Below are 12,981 nucleotides of genomic sequence, written 5' to 3' on the forward strand. Positions count from 1 at the left end.
GTAACTGCGCAAGCTCTTCCTCATTCGAATCTATGCAAAGTTTCACTATTCACCCCTTTGATGAAGTTTCCATTTTCTTTCAATTCTTCCTTACAGCACCTTTCCAAATCATTTGGAGACGACCTGCTTTCTATTCGGCCTCAGATAAATAGCCAAAAAGCAGAATCTTTAGCAGTCTGTCATTCTTCCTTATAGCACCTTTCCAAATCATTTGGAGATGACACGCTTTTTGTTTGGCTTCAGATGGATAGCCAAAAAGCAGAATCTTTGGCAGTCTGTCATTCTTCCTTATAGCACCTTTCCAAATCATTTGGAGATGACCTGCTTTTTGTTCGGTCTCAGATGGATAGCCAAAAAGCAGAACCTATTGCAATCTATCATTCTTCCTTATAGCACCTTTCCAAATCATTTGGAGATGACTGGCTGTTTGTTCGGCCTCAGATGGATAGCCAAAAAGCAGAATCTTTGGCAATCTGTCATTCTTCCTTATAACACCTTTCCAAACCATTTGGAGATGACCTGCTTGTTGTTCGGCCTCATATGGATAGCCAAAAAGCAGAATCTTTGGCAATCTGCCATCCTTCATCTGCAGAACCTGTCCTTGCCATCTCGAGTTTTCTCGAGATGGTCGGATCGAGCCAAGAAAGTCGGATCGAACAATATTTTTTGCATAATTAGCTGTTTGACAGACGGTCAGTCAAACGGATGCTTAAACTATCCTTAGACATCCTTAGACAGTTTCTCTCGAAAACATTTAACATGTCTTTAATGTCTTTTGAAGAATCAGCGAAGTGTACTTGACCACTATTATTACCTATATTATATTATTACCACTATTATTGTATTAGCACTATTGTTATTACCACTATTATTACCTATATCATCTTCCAATATTCTAATCTTGGTTCTCATGCCTAATCAGCTTATTGTTTTTTCTAAATATGATTTTAATAACTTAATTTAATAAAATGCATAGTTGATAGATTAAATTGGTATAAAATCATTAAATTTTGTGTTTTATTTTGATTGAGGTTTTAAGGAAGGATTTGAGTGTTGAGTGTTTAGTTAGTGGTAGCAGGGTACATGATGTAGATTTTGTGTTTTGCTTTTTAAACCTCTTCCGAGGTTAATGTTAATTATTATTATTTTGTGTGAATTTGTTTGATTATCCCCCCTCCATATCATGTTGTGGCATTCGGAAGGGATGTGTTTATGTTAATCTTTTGTATTAGTAATTGATATCATAACAAACAATTACTTACTTTTGTAATATTAATTTAGTGATTTTAAAATTAAAGTAGCCCGCTTCAGCACCTTTTGTGGCTACTGAGATATCATTTGTAGAAAAAATATTTTAATTCTTTTATTTCTTAGAAGTCGTTGTGAGTGGGAAGCCCGACTCATAGAATATGAGTCTTCGGAAAAGGAAGCTGCGAATGCTCTTGAAAAGGTCACCAAAGAACTGGGTAAGATACAGTCTATTCAACAAGAGTTAATAAACTGGCAAAATGAAGGAAAACCTGTAGTCTTGAACCTGGTAAGTAAAACACGGTTTTACTGACAGTCTTTAGTAATCAACTACAAGTAAAAGTGATCTTTGCAAAGAGAAACCGAAAATTTAAAAAGGTAATTTTAATTATATTATTATGATTAAATTGTAATCTGCTTTTTATGCTGACCTAATAATTAAAGAATCAAAAGAAATGAAAGAATCTGCTTTTTATTTTGACATAATATACCAAATTCGGTCAATATCTACCAAATCATATTATTGAGTTAGGAATAAAGTGAATACACCATTTGATGCCTTTTTTATGCTGATTACGAATATAATAAGCATTTCTATCGGAAATGAATTTCAGCCCCCACCCCTATATAGGCTATACCTAACCTAACCCTTGAATTGGCATATAAAGGGGGGGGGGCTGAAATTAATTTCCGATAGAAATGCTTATTATATTCGTAATCAGCATAAAAAAAGGCATTGAATGGTGTATTCACTTTAGTCCTAACTCAATAATATGATTTGGTAGATATTGACCCCAAATTCACCTATTTTAATTATATGGACTAACAGATTATCAAAAAGTACATGATGTCATGACAATTATACCGTGAAGGTCAACATGTCTGAGAACCGGGAAACAGAGGTTTTGAGCTATTATCTAAAAAGAATTCGGATCTTCGGATTTTTCCTGGGAAGGGAATTCATGAACACGAAATTTTTATTGCAGAAATAATGGTGTTGAATCAATAGTCACGCATTATCATAAATTGCTCATTTAAGCAGAATTGATTTATAATTTAATATAGATAAAAACTTAAAAATTTCCACAGTTTTTCACTTATATTTTTCCACATGGGGAATGATTTGTTTTTCTTTTTGTTTGTTTTGTAACCGCGGCCGAGAAGATTTCACACAAACTTTATGAAAGCTAAAACTGAATGTTGAAAATAAATTCAATAAAATGATAAGATGCCTCAATGAATATTTTGAAGCATTTTTAAATTAACGTAAATAGTCAGGTTAATGATATAAGGTAGACATCTTGTTACTATTGTTGGTAGTTTAGTTATTGAAGGAAAAACTGCAGTTTTGAATATGGGAAGCAAAGTTTTAGCTGGTTTTAATAGGGCGAGCTTTAAGTTTTAAGTTTTTAAACCGAACATATTAATTTTCGGCCTCCATCGATCCCAGATCCCAGACTCATTTTACTAGACATAGACAAAGCGTTTGTGAAGCGAAGTGCTTCTGAAAATTACATTGGTGGAAATCCAATTTATTTCATTACATCTTAGTGTAATGAAAAAATGGGTGTAATGAAGAAGGGGACAAAACTATAACTAATATTTTATAGCTAATATAATTAATATAATATATAATATAATAACTAATATATAACTAATATAATATAATAGCTAATATAGTTATATTTTCTAACTTTACGTAATTTACTGGTCTTGGAGGATCAATTCTTCAGAGAATAGTCTCTGCAAAACCACAAAAAAGGGTGGGGTGATGGCTACCCTCTTTTTGCCGAAATTTGTTTGTGTGTAACATAAAAGATAACATTCGTATGCTTGCTGGTATAAAAGGAGGCGATGGTGGTGGGGGCATCATGGGCATCGCCAAGAAATTCATCATGGGGGAGTGCTACCTCAAGCTTTGTTTTCACCGAGATTTAAATTTGAATGTCTTATTTTCCTGTTTATATAAATTTTTAATGTTTTCTTCATATGGGTGGGAGCAGTGCATCCCGAACCTCCAACCGAAAAACCCTATGAAAACCATGGAAATGATGGATTCTTTAATTAATTAATTTTAAGACTTTCCACAAAATGAGTTTTTCAGAGAAAAGTAAAGAGCTCTATTAAGCCAAGAATGAGCAGAAATAAAGTCAAATAATCTTCCAAGCATAAAACTACCACAAATCACTACCAATAAACAAATAAAACTCAAAACGAACAGAAATCATAGGCAGCGCAATTGCACTGTCTACGTAGAGAACGTTGTTGGCACAATGTATTATTATTTTTTTTTTCCTTAGACCAGGGCACTTTGTATCGAAGGAGTTGTCGTAGATACTTCAAAAAGGGCTCATTCGATTGGAAATTGGAGTGGCTTGTGCACTTTCTAATAGTCGAAAGTGATTGGAAGGCAACTGACACCCCTTCCACGCCCGCTGTTTCCCCAAACACATCCAATCAAAATTTTGAGATAGCCATTTTGTTCAGCGTAATTGCTTTCCAGATAGAAATTATGCTTTTGAGGAGGACACTCCCCCACAGCCCTCAGGGCAAGGGTTGTAAGTTATCCCCTGGGGGTATATAAGGTGTTTATAGACAGAGTTGTCGTAGAAACTCAAACAGGGCTCATTCGATTGGAAATTGAAAGGGTTAGTGCCCTTTTTAACAGTCGAAAGTGACTGGAAGGCTTGACATTTTTATAGTAAAGATTGATGTGGGTACAATGTATTACTAATTTTTTTTTTGTTTAGACCAGGGCACTTCGTATCGAATGGGTTGTCGTAGGAACTCTGAAAAGGGCTCATACGATTGAAAATAGAAAGGGCTGATGCCCTTTTTATTAGTCGAAAGTGATTGGAGAGTAACTGATCCCCCTCCCACGCCTACCTTCCCATTTGCCGTTATGTTTAAAAACTGAATGTTGCCGTAAGATTAAATCAAAATGCACTGTGTTAATGCTAATTTCCAACAAGGTATCTCAGTAGTATCCCAAGAACGACTGAGGGTATTATGTTCAAACTTTCGGAGCTACTTCTTCTCTTAAAATTTAACCAAATCAAAATAGTGTAAGTGTATCCAAGCTATCGTAGAAATTAAACAGATTTTTTTTTTTTTTTGCGAATGGTATCAAGTTTTATCTTTCAGGTCAACTAAATGAGGGATGAAACTAATTTAAACATTATTATTTGTGTCCAGATTTTTAAAAGGGTGTATGCTGTTAAAAATTGCTGAAAATGTTTCTCCAGCATACAAAAAGCAGGCCAAACTATAAAGTCTCAAAAACCGAAACGATTTAAAGTATTGTTTTCTTTTTCCCTGAAAAGACTACGTCAATATAAAACGAACAGATTTTAATTAAAACTTTTTCCACAGAATAAGTTTTTTAAAGAAACGTAAAGAACTCCATAAAACCAAAAATGAGCAAAAATATAATCAAATAATCTACCAAGCGTGAAACTACTACAAATCAGCATCGATAAATAAATGAAACCTAAAACGAACAGAAATCACAATAAATAATCAAGTCAAACTCAAAACGAGCAGAAATAAACATAAATAGGGCTCAAAACCCCTATGCCTTCCAAAGGCCAAAACATAATTTGCACTTTACTGAAAAAAAATACAAATGGAATGTGCATTGTCACTTTAATATACATATACTGATATTCAATAGTCAAAACGTTATTATTGTTTGATTTCTTAAAGTTATAAAAGTAAAAACATTTATATTTTTTCAGTAAAGTGCAAAATATGTTCTGGTCTTGGGAAGGCATAGAGGTTTTAAGCCCTACTCATGTCAATTTCTGCTCGTTTTGAGTTTGACTTGGTTATCTATTGTAATTTCTGTTCGTTTTGGGTTTCATTTATTTATCGATGCTGATTTGTGGTAGTTTCACGCTTTCATGGTAGATTATTTGATTTTATTTTTGCTCATTTTTGGTTTAATGGAGTTCTTTGGTTTTTTTTTGAAAAACTTATTATGTGGAATTTTTTTTTAATTAATTACAATAAATAGCCGAATCAAACTTAAAACGAGAAAAATTTAACATGAGCAGGGGTGATGACCCCCCGTGCCTTCTTAAGACCAGAACACAATTTGCGCTTTACTGAAAAAAACAAAAAACAAATGACCATGGATTGTCGGTTTAATTGACATATGCTGAAATTTATTCCTTAAAGTTCTTATGATTTTTCATTTATGAAAGTAGGATAAGTGAAAACATTTCAAACGTATTTTGTTTTCAGTAAAGCGCAAATTGTGATCTGGTTTTGAGAAGGCCTGGTCATCAGCCCTGGTCATGTTAATTTTTTTCTCGTTTTGAGCTTCACTCGGCTATTTATTGTAATTTCTGTTCGTCTTGAGTTTCATTTATTTTTTTATAGTGATTTGGAGTAGTTTTACGCTTGGAAGATTATATGACTTTATTTTTGCTCATTCTTGGCTTAATAGAGCTCTTTACTTTTCTTTGAAAAACTCGATTTTGGGAAATTTTTTTAAACTAATTTCTGTTCGTTTTAATTGACATATTCTTTTTCATGAAAAAATAATATTTTATACCTTTTCAGTCTTTTTCTATAAGAACCCATAGTATGGGTCACTGTTTGTATGTTGTAGGAAATTTTGAATCCTGACACAAATATTTTTTTTTTTAATTTTATTTTATAGCTTCTGAAGTTGACCTGAAAAATTAAACTTAACATCATTCCCAACAGATTCTATATATGCTCTTTGACAACCTGGATACATTTACACTCTTTTTTTTTTTTATCTATTTAAATTGTAAGAACAGAAGTAGTAATAGTAGTATCCCCAAAGGTCTCAAGCTGATACCCCCTGTCGTTCTCGATATATTGCTGAGGTGTTTTATTGGCATCCAAAAACACAATGCGTTTTGATTTAGTTTAAAGCAACATTTAGTTTTAAAGCATAATGGGATTTTGAATTAGCTCCTTTAAAAGTTTCAATGATATTTCTAGTATGTAGTGCTGCCTCTAGCTGTATATATATATATATAATATATATATATATATATATATATATATATATATATATATATATATATATATATATATATATATATATATATATATATATATATATATATATATATATATATATATATACAGCTAGAGGCAGCACTACATATTGTTTACATGATTGTTTTTTTAACCAATACACAAAATAATTAAAATAAAAAAATTAAAAGAGAGAGAGAGAGAGAGAGAGAGAGAGAGAGAGAGAGAGAGAGAGAGAGAGAGAGAGAGAGAGAGAGAGAGAGAGAGAGAGAGAGAGAGATTTCAAGAAATGTAAGCTGCACACAAGATATAAGAAAGCCATCAAATATATACATGTATATATATATATATATATATATATATATATATATATATATATATATATATATATATATATATATATATATATATAAAAGAAAAAAGTAAGACCTAACATTTAAAAAATTCAGAGGGATTAACAAAGACAACATTTACTCGACGGCGAAGAAACCAGACGAAACTAATGCTCACCCAACCCTTTTGTCAAAGGGTCACGTGATCTTGGCGTCGTAAATGCAGTTCATGTTCGTTTTAGGTCTGATTTATTCGTCCATAATGTTATCATTTAGCTTTAAGTTGGGTTTACTATATGAACTTATTTCTACTCGTTCTAGGTTTAATCCTTAAATGCCCTTTTGAAAACCTGCTTGGGTATAGTTTTTTCCTTTAATTGAAACTCTCAAATGTTCCCTAAAAGTTTCATCTTAATACCTTTGGGTCATTTGTTACATTAACTGTAGTGATAGTATTAAAAGTATTCATATAGTGCCTTCTGGCTAGTTCAAAACTCCCCACAACTTAACCTTAAAGGTCTAAATTAATAGTATAATTAGTTCTTCAGATATTGCTTTGTCACCTTTTTGAAAGTTCACATGCTCCTAGTTTTTTTTTTTTTTTTTATTTAGTTCAACATCCTCTTAAATATTCCTTACAAGCTTCATTTCAATACCCTTAGCTTGCGCAGTAGCACTAGAAGCAGTATGCGCATAGCACCTTTGGTTTCTTCAGCATCCCCTTCAACACACGCTAAAAGTTTCAGATTAATGCATACCATCAACCATTTCTGAGGCATATCTGATTCGTCCGCTTGACAACCTGTGTGGGCATAGTGTGTTTCGATTTAGTTCCATACTGTTCCTATTTATGCCAAAATTTTCGCCTTAACATCCCTAGTTTTAATAGCAGTAGCAGTAATAGTAGCTGTAGAATGAATTGTAGTAGCCTAAGCTTTAGTGCCGGTATTAGTAATAGAAGTAGAAATAATAGTAACAGTAGCAGTAGTATGAGTAGAAGCAGTAGCATTAGGATGCAAATATTGTCTTTTGGTTAGTTCAAAATCCCCCACAACAAGCCCTGTTAGTTTCAACTTCACACACCAAACTGTTCCAAAGATATTGCTGTTACACACTTTTAACAAGCCGCATATAGACGACGTGTTGTGATTCAGTTCACTCCCCTCAAAATTCCTTGAAAATTTCACCTTCATTCCCTTAGTCATTGTTGTAACAATATTCAGTAGTAGTATTGAATTACTCTATTAATAGTAATAGTAATATAGTAGTAATAGTAAGTAATATAGTAATATAGTAGTAATAGTAGTAGTATTAGTGTATTAATAGTAATAGTATTGAATAGCGGTAGTACTACTAGTGTTATTAGTATTAATGAATTGCCTTTTGGTCAGTAGAACATCCCTCTCATCAATTCCTCGAAGTTTCAACTTAATACAATTAGCCATTGCTATGACACTGCTGACATGTCCTTTGGATAATCTGTATCTTCATATACTTCTCGAAATTTTCATCTCAATGCTCTTAACCCTGAAATTAGTTGCAATAGAATTAGTAGTAAATGTAAATGTAGCAGTAACAGTAGTATTAGCAGTAGTGTGCCCATATTGCCTTTTGGTGAGATGATCTTCCCCTTTAAGTATACTCTGAAAGTTTCAACTGAATACCCAAATCAATACTTGAGAAACGCTATTTTGACAATGTGCATGCACATAGCGTCTTTTGACATAGTTCAACTTTCCCCTTAATACTGTATATGAAGCAGTGTGGTAGTAGAAGTGGTGGTAGTTGTAGTAGTATTGATAGCATGCAAATATTCCCTTCTTGATCATCTCCCTTATCATTTCCTGAGTTTTCATACTCAGTTATTCCTGTGTTGTATCCTTTTGACAATCAGTATACACATAACGTGTTTCGATTTAGTTCAACACCCCTCAACATTCTCTGAAAGGCTCACCTGAGTTCCATTCTTCTTTTTGGAATGTAAAGGTCAAACATGCATACCTTTCTCAATAAATATAACATGTTTAAACAATGAACGAATTGCCTAACTTACAGCCCTTATCCTGAGGACTGTGGGGAGGTTGACATCCCTAATACTGGACCTTTCAACAATGTCGAACAAAATAGCTCTCCTAAGATTTCTATCGGATATTTTTTTGGGAAGGATAGGCTTGGGGGGGGGGCTGACGTCCCTCCATTCACTTTTGACTCTTAAAAAGGGCATTAAAACTTCCGACTTCCAATCAATAGAGCTCCGTCCAATCCAAAGTTTATACAACTACCCGTTCCATAAATAACTTTCATGCCCTAGGCATAACTTACAACCATTGCCCATGGGTTCTGGGAGATAGTGCCCCCCCCCCTAAAGTCATTGTTATATGATTTTTGGACTATTGGTAACGAAATGGCTATCTCACGATTTCAATTGAATCTGTTTTGGCAAAAGAGGATGTCAGGGAGGGGGGTTAGTTGCTCTCCATCATCTTTTACTTTTAAAAGGGAACTAGAACTGTACATTTCAAATCAAATGAGCCTCTTCTAAAGTTCTCACGACCACCTCTACCATGAAACCTTACATGCCCCTGGGGCATAACTTGCAACTCTTACCCCCAGACTCGGGGGGATTCTGTCACCCCAAAAGCCTTATTATATGATCTTTGGACTATTTTTGAATAAATGGCTATTTCAAAATTTTTATCGGATGCGTTCGTGAAAAATAAAAGGTAGGAGGGGGGGGGGAGGAATGGTTGCTGCCCCCGATCCCTTTGACTCTTAAAAAACTAGAACTAGAAAGTTGATTTCCAATCAAATGAGCCCCCTTCGGAGTTTATACGACAACCCTTTCTATAAAAATCTTGTATGCCCTTGAGATATAACTTATAACACTTTGCGCTGAAGGCTCTGAAGAGGGGTGTGTCATCCTCAAAGATATAATTTCCATATCTTTTACTACGCTGAACAAAATGGCTCAAAATTTTTATTAGATTTGTTTTGGGAATTAATTGGCCTGGGGGGGGGGGCTTTTTGCCCTCCAGTCAATTTTGACTATTAAAAAGGCCCTTTCAATTTCCAATCGAATTAGCGTTTTTTGAAGTTTCTACGACAACAAATGACCATCTCAAAATTTCTATTGGATGCATTTTGGGAAAATACGAGCTGTGGTGGGATATCCGGCCTCCAATCACTTTGAGTCTTAAAAAGGGTACTAAAAGTTTTGATTGCCAATCCAGTGAGCCCCTCCGAAGTTTATATGACCACCCTTTCTATAAAAAACCATACATGCCCCCAGGGCATAACTTACAACCCTTACTCCGAAGGTAGAGAGGGAGGGGTTTGTCATCCTCAAAGACATAATTACCGGACCTTTTAACTATGCTGAACAAAATGGGTATCTCCGAATTTTGATTGGATGTGTTTGGGGAAATGGTGGGCGTGTGAGAAGGATCAGTTCACCTCCAATCACTTTTGACTATTATAAGGGGCACTAGGCCCTTCAAGTTCCAATCGAATGAGCCTTTTTTGAATTGTCTACGACAACAAATGGCCATCTCAAAATTTCTTTAAATTGCATTTCGGGAAAACACGAGGTGGGTGCGTGTGGGTGGGGGGGGGATATCCACCCTCTGATCACTCTGAATCTTAAAAAGGGCACTAGAACTTCTGATTACCAAGCCTATGAGCCTCTCCGAATTTAAACGATCATCCTTTCTATATAAACCTTATATGCACCCAGTGCATAAGTTATAACCCTTGTCCTGAAGGCTGTGCGGGGTTGTCATCCTCAGAGACATAATTTTTGGGTCTCTCAACTACGTTGACCAAAATGGCTCTCTCAAAATTTGATTGGATGTGTTTGGGGAAATGGTGGGCTTGGGAGGAGTGTTAGTTGTCCTCCAATCACTTTCGACTATTAAAAAGGATATTAGCCCTTTCAATTTTCAATCGAATGAACCCTTTTTGAAGTTTCTACGACAAATCCTTCGACACGAAGTGCCCTGGTCTAAAACCAAAAAAAAAGAAAGAAAATAATAATACATTGTCCCCACATTGTTCTTTACTTAGGCAGTTCTATTGCGCTGCCTATGATTTTTATATTTCAGGCCCCCATCATCTGAAAAATTTTGATGGGGCACAACCTTTAAGAGATGATAAAGAACCTTGGAAAAATTCGTTACTATTACAGCATGGAAATTTGTATGATTTTAGAAAAGAAACTTGACTTTCCCAAAAAGGATCTTTGTAGAAAATATTCAATGAAGTTCAAAATGTGTTAGAAAGCTAAATCCACTATCTGCAAAACGAGAAACTTTGGATTATCAGATAAAATGTTTTGTTAGTCCAGATAACTTAGTCACAACACCCCCCCCCCCTCCCCCCGTGGATACGGCCTTGCTTTGGCTGCATGAATATATTCATGTGGAATCAAAATTTGTTGATTATGTGCTGCTTGTTGGAGAGACTTCTTGGAAACTGCGTGTTTTATGAGTTTACGAAGAGAGGCTAACGTAAGAATATTGAAAATCACTACCTGATAATTTTTATGTAGGATTTACTAGCACAAAATGTATTTAAATTTAGTAAATTTCATTTCAATTAAATCTTTTTTTTTTATTTTTTTAGCTTAATAAGTTCTCGAAGGATGTATCAACTCAATTGGGACTCTAAGAACACCGTTTTCAAGCACTTTTTTCCGCTGCCTTATATACGAATATACGATGTTGCAATGTGTCATTTTCTTGTATCTGGAATAAAACCTTAAGTAATCGATTCCATCATTTTTTAAATCATTTTTTCTACCAAAATTTTCTATAGAGTAAATAGTTGAATCTCGGATGTTAACTCACTTCACCCAAGGGTGAAACACATTTCGCATAGGTGATTACACATAGGTGTTTTTGGCTGCATTTGGGACAGTGGTACAGTTTGTGACGATAAAGACGCCGAAGTGGGCCCTAAGTTAATTACCAAGCGATAGTAAATTAAAAGTGGTTTAATATGGTTTAAGTGTGAGGGGTAGAGTTTCAGTTAATATTCGAAGCTAATGTACTGAGGAGTGCATAAAGCCTTTTCCTATTCCTCCTCTTTGCCTTGTTATATCAGCTTGACTGTATTGAACATCTTATAGGGACTACAACTTATATGTCCGAATAGGGACTATTTAATCTGGTAGAGATCCCAACCATTTTGGAGCGTTCAGGTTCTTGAGGCCCTTTCCTAGCGATATTTTTTTTTTCGTGTGTTGAGGGAATTCATGTCGAAAGCCTTCTTCAATTTTGACTCTCCTCATAGTTTTGATAATGATGGATGTATTACCAACGGTAATAAACAGGGATATATATATAAATTCCCCTTAAAGAGGGATACATTTTCGAAGCGTGGTTTCAATGGTTAAAGAAAATTGTCGAATGGGGAGATAAAAATTTTTTTATACCTCACATTTTTTCTAGTAATTAATACAGAGAAAATGTAAAAATAGAAAATAGCTTGTGACATTAATGAATAAATCCCTTAAAAACAATTCTGGACATTTTGGGAATACCCTCAAAACCCTATTTTGATGACAACCACCAATTAAAAATTCAATAAAGCTAGCATCTCCAGCATATTTTATTCTATAGACTAGGTATGAACTTAAAAGAGCTGTGGATTCTGATCTGTTTCGTCATGAATAGAGTTTGCAACCCTTTGCTCCATGCTGACTTCATTCTACCATGAGTTATGATAATTGTTCTTAAGTATTGTTTCTTATGCTGGAAGTATGCCTAGAAGAATTTTGTTGTTGAGTGATTAGTCAGGAGTTGTGTTTTCTGGTTGACTTGAGGTTAAGGGGACCAATGGGGGAAAGGGAGCAAGAAAATTTTTAAAATATTCTGGTTTATGCCTAGATTAAAAAACAAACTTTTTGGGTATTTTCATTCGAAAACAATGCCCCTCCCCCTAGATTTTGATAAATAACCTTTTTGTTCAATTCCCCTTTTTGCATACCTATTGCCCCCTTTGTCCTCCTATATTTTCGGGAATTGGCACACCTGCTTGGGGTCAAGAAATATTCCTTCCAAATCCCTGTGTTCTTAGCTATACTCGTCAGACTCGAATCAGCACTATATTTATGGCAACAAATTAATTTAATTTTACTAAAATAGTATTCTACTAACTTTTTTCAGTGGCTTTTTTCGTTTAAATCTATTCCTTGCAAATTGAAAAATCATTTGGATAAATAAAGGTTTCAACTTGGCAGCGTAATTAGCGTTCAGTGGCGTAGAAATGGTGCTCTTGACTTTTGAGAGACTTAAGGGGGTGGTAGCATCGATTTTATTTGGGGTGATTTATGCTCATTTTGTGTTTGATATCTAGTTTAAACTATCATTAATTTTGCACTTGCTCT

General features: G+C 34.5%; 1 protein-coding gene across 2 annotated transcripts in view; it reads left to right on the forward strand.

Moving 5' to 3' along the window:
• The window catches only part of LOC148944155 (uncharacterized), a 131,171-nt gene that overhangs the window by 107,580 nt on the left and 10,610 nt on the right, over positions 1-12,981 (forward strand). The window contains exons 8-9 of one of the 2 annotated variants that reach the window (XM_089100035.1): positions 1,375-1,537; positions 11,217-11,363. In XM_089100035.1, coding sequence (XP_088956161.1) covers positions 1,375-1,537; positions 11,217-11,261 — 208 coding nt within the window. In that variant the 3' untranslated portion in view covers positions 11,262-11,363. Of the gene's footprint in view, positions 1-1,374; positions 1,538-11,216; positions 11,364-12,981 lie in introns of those variants that run through there. The other variant, XM_089100036.1, reaches the window with a different exon arrangement.

The sequence above is a fragment of the Artemia sp. Qi Xiang Cuo genome, chromosome 14, assembly GCF_049724085.1.
Source record: "Artemia sp. Qi Xiang Cuo chromosome 14, ASM4972408v1, whole genome shotgun sequence".
Taxonomy (NCBI): domain Eukaryota; kingdom Metazoa; phylum Arthropoda; class Branchiopoda; order Anostraca; family Artemiidae; genus Artemia; species Artemia sp. Qi Xiang Cuo.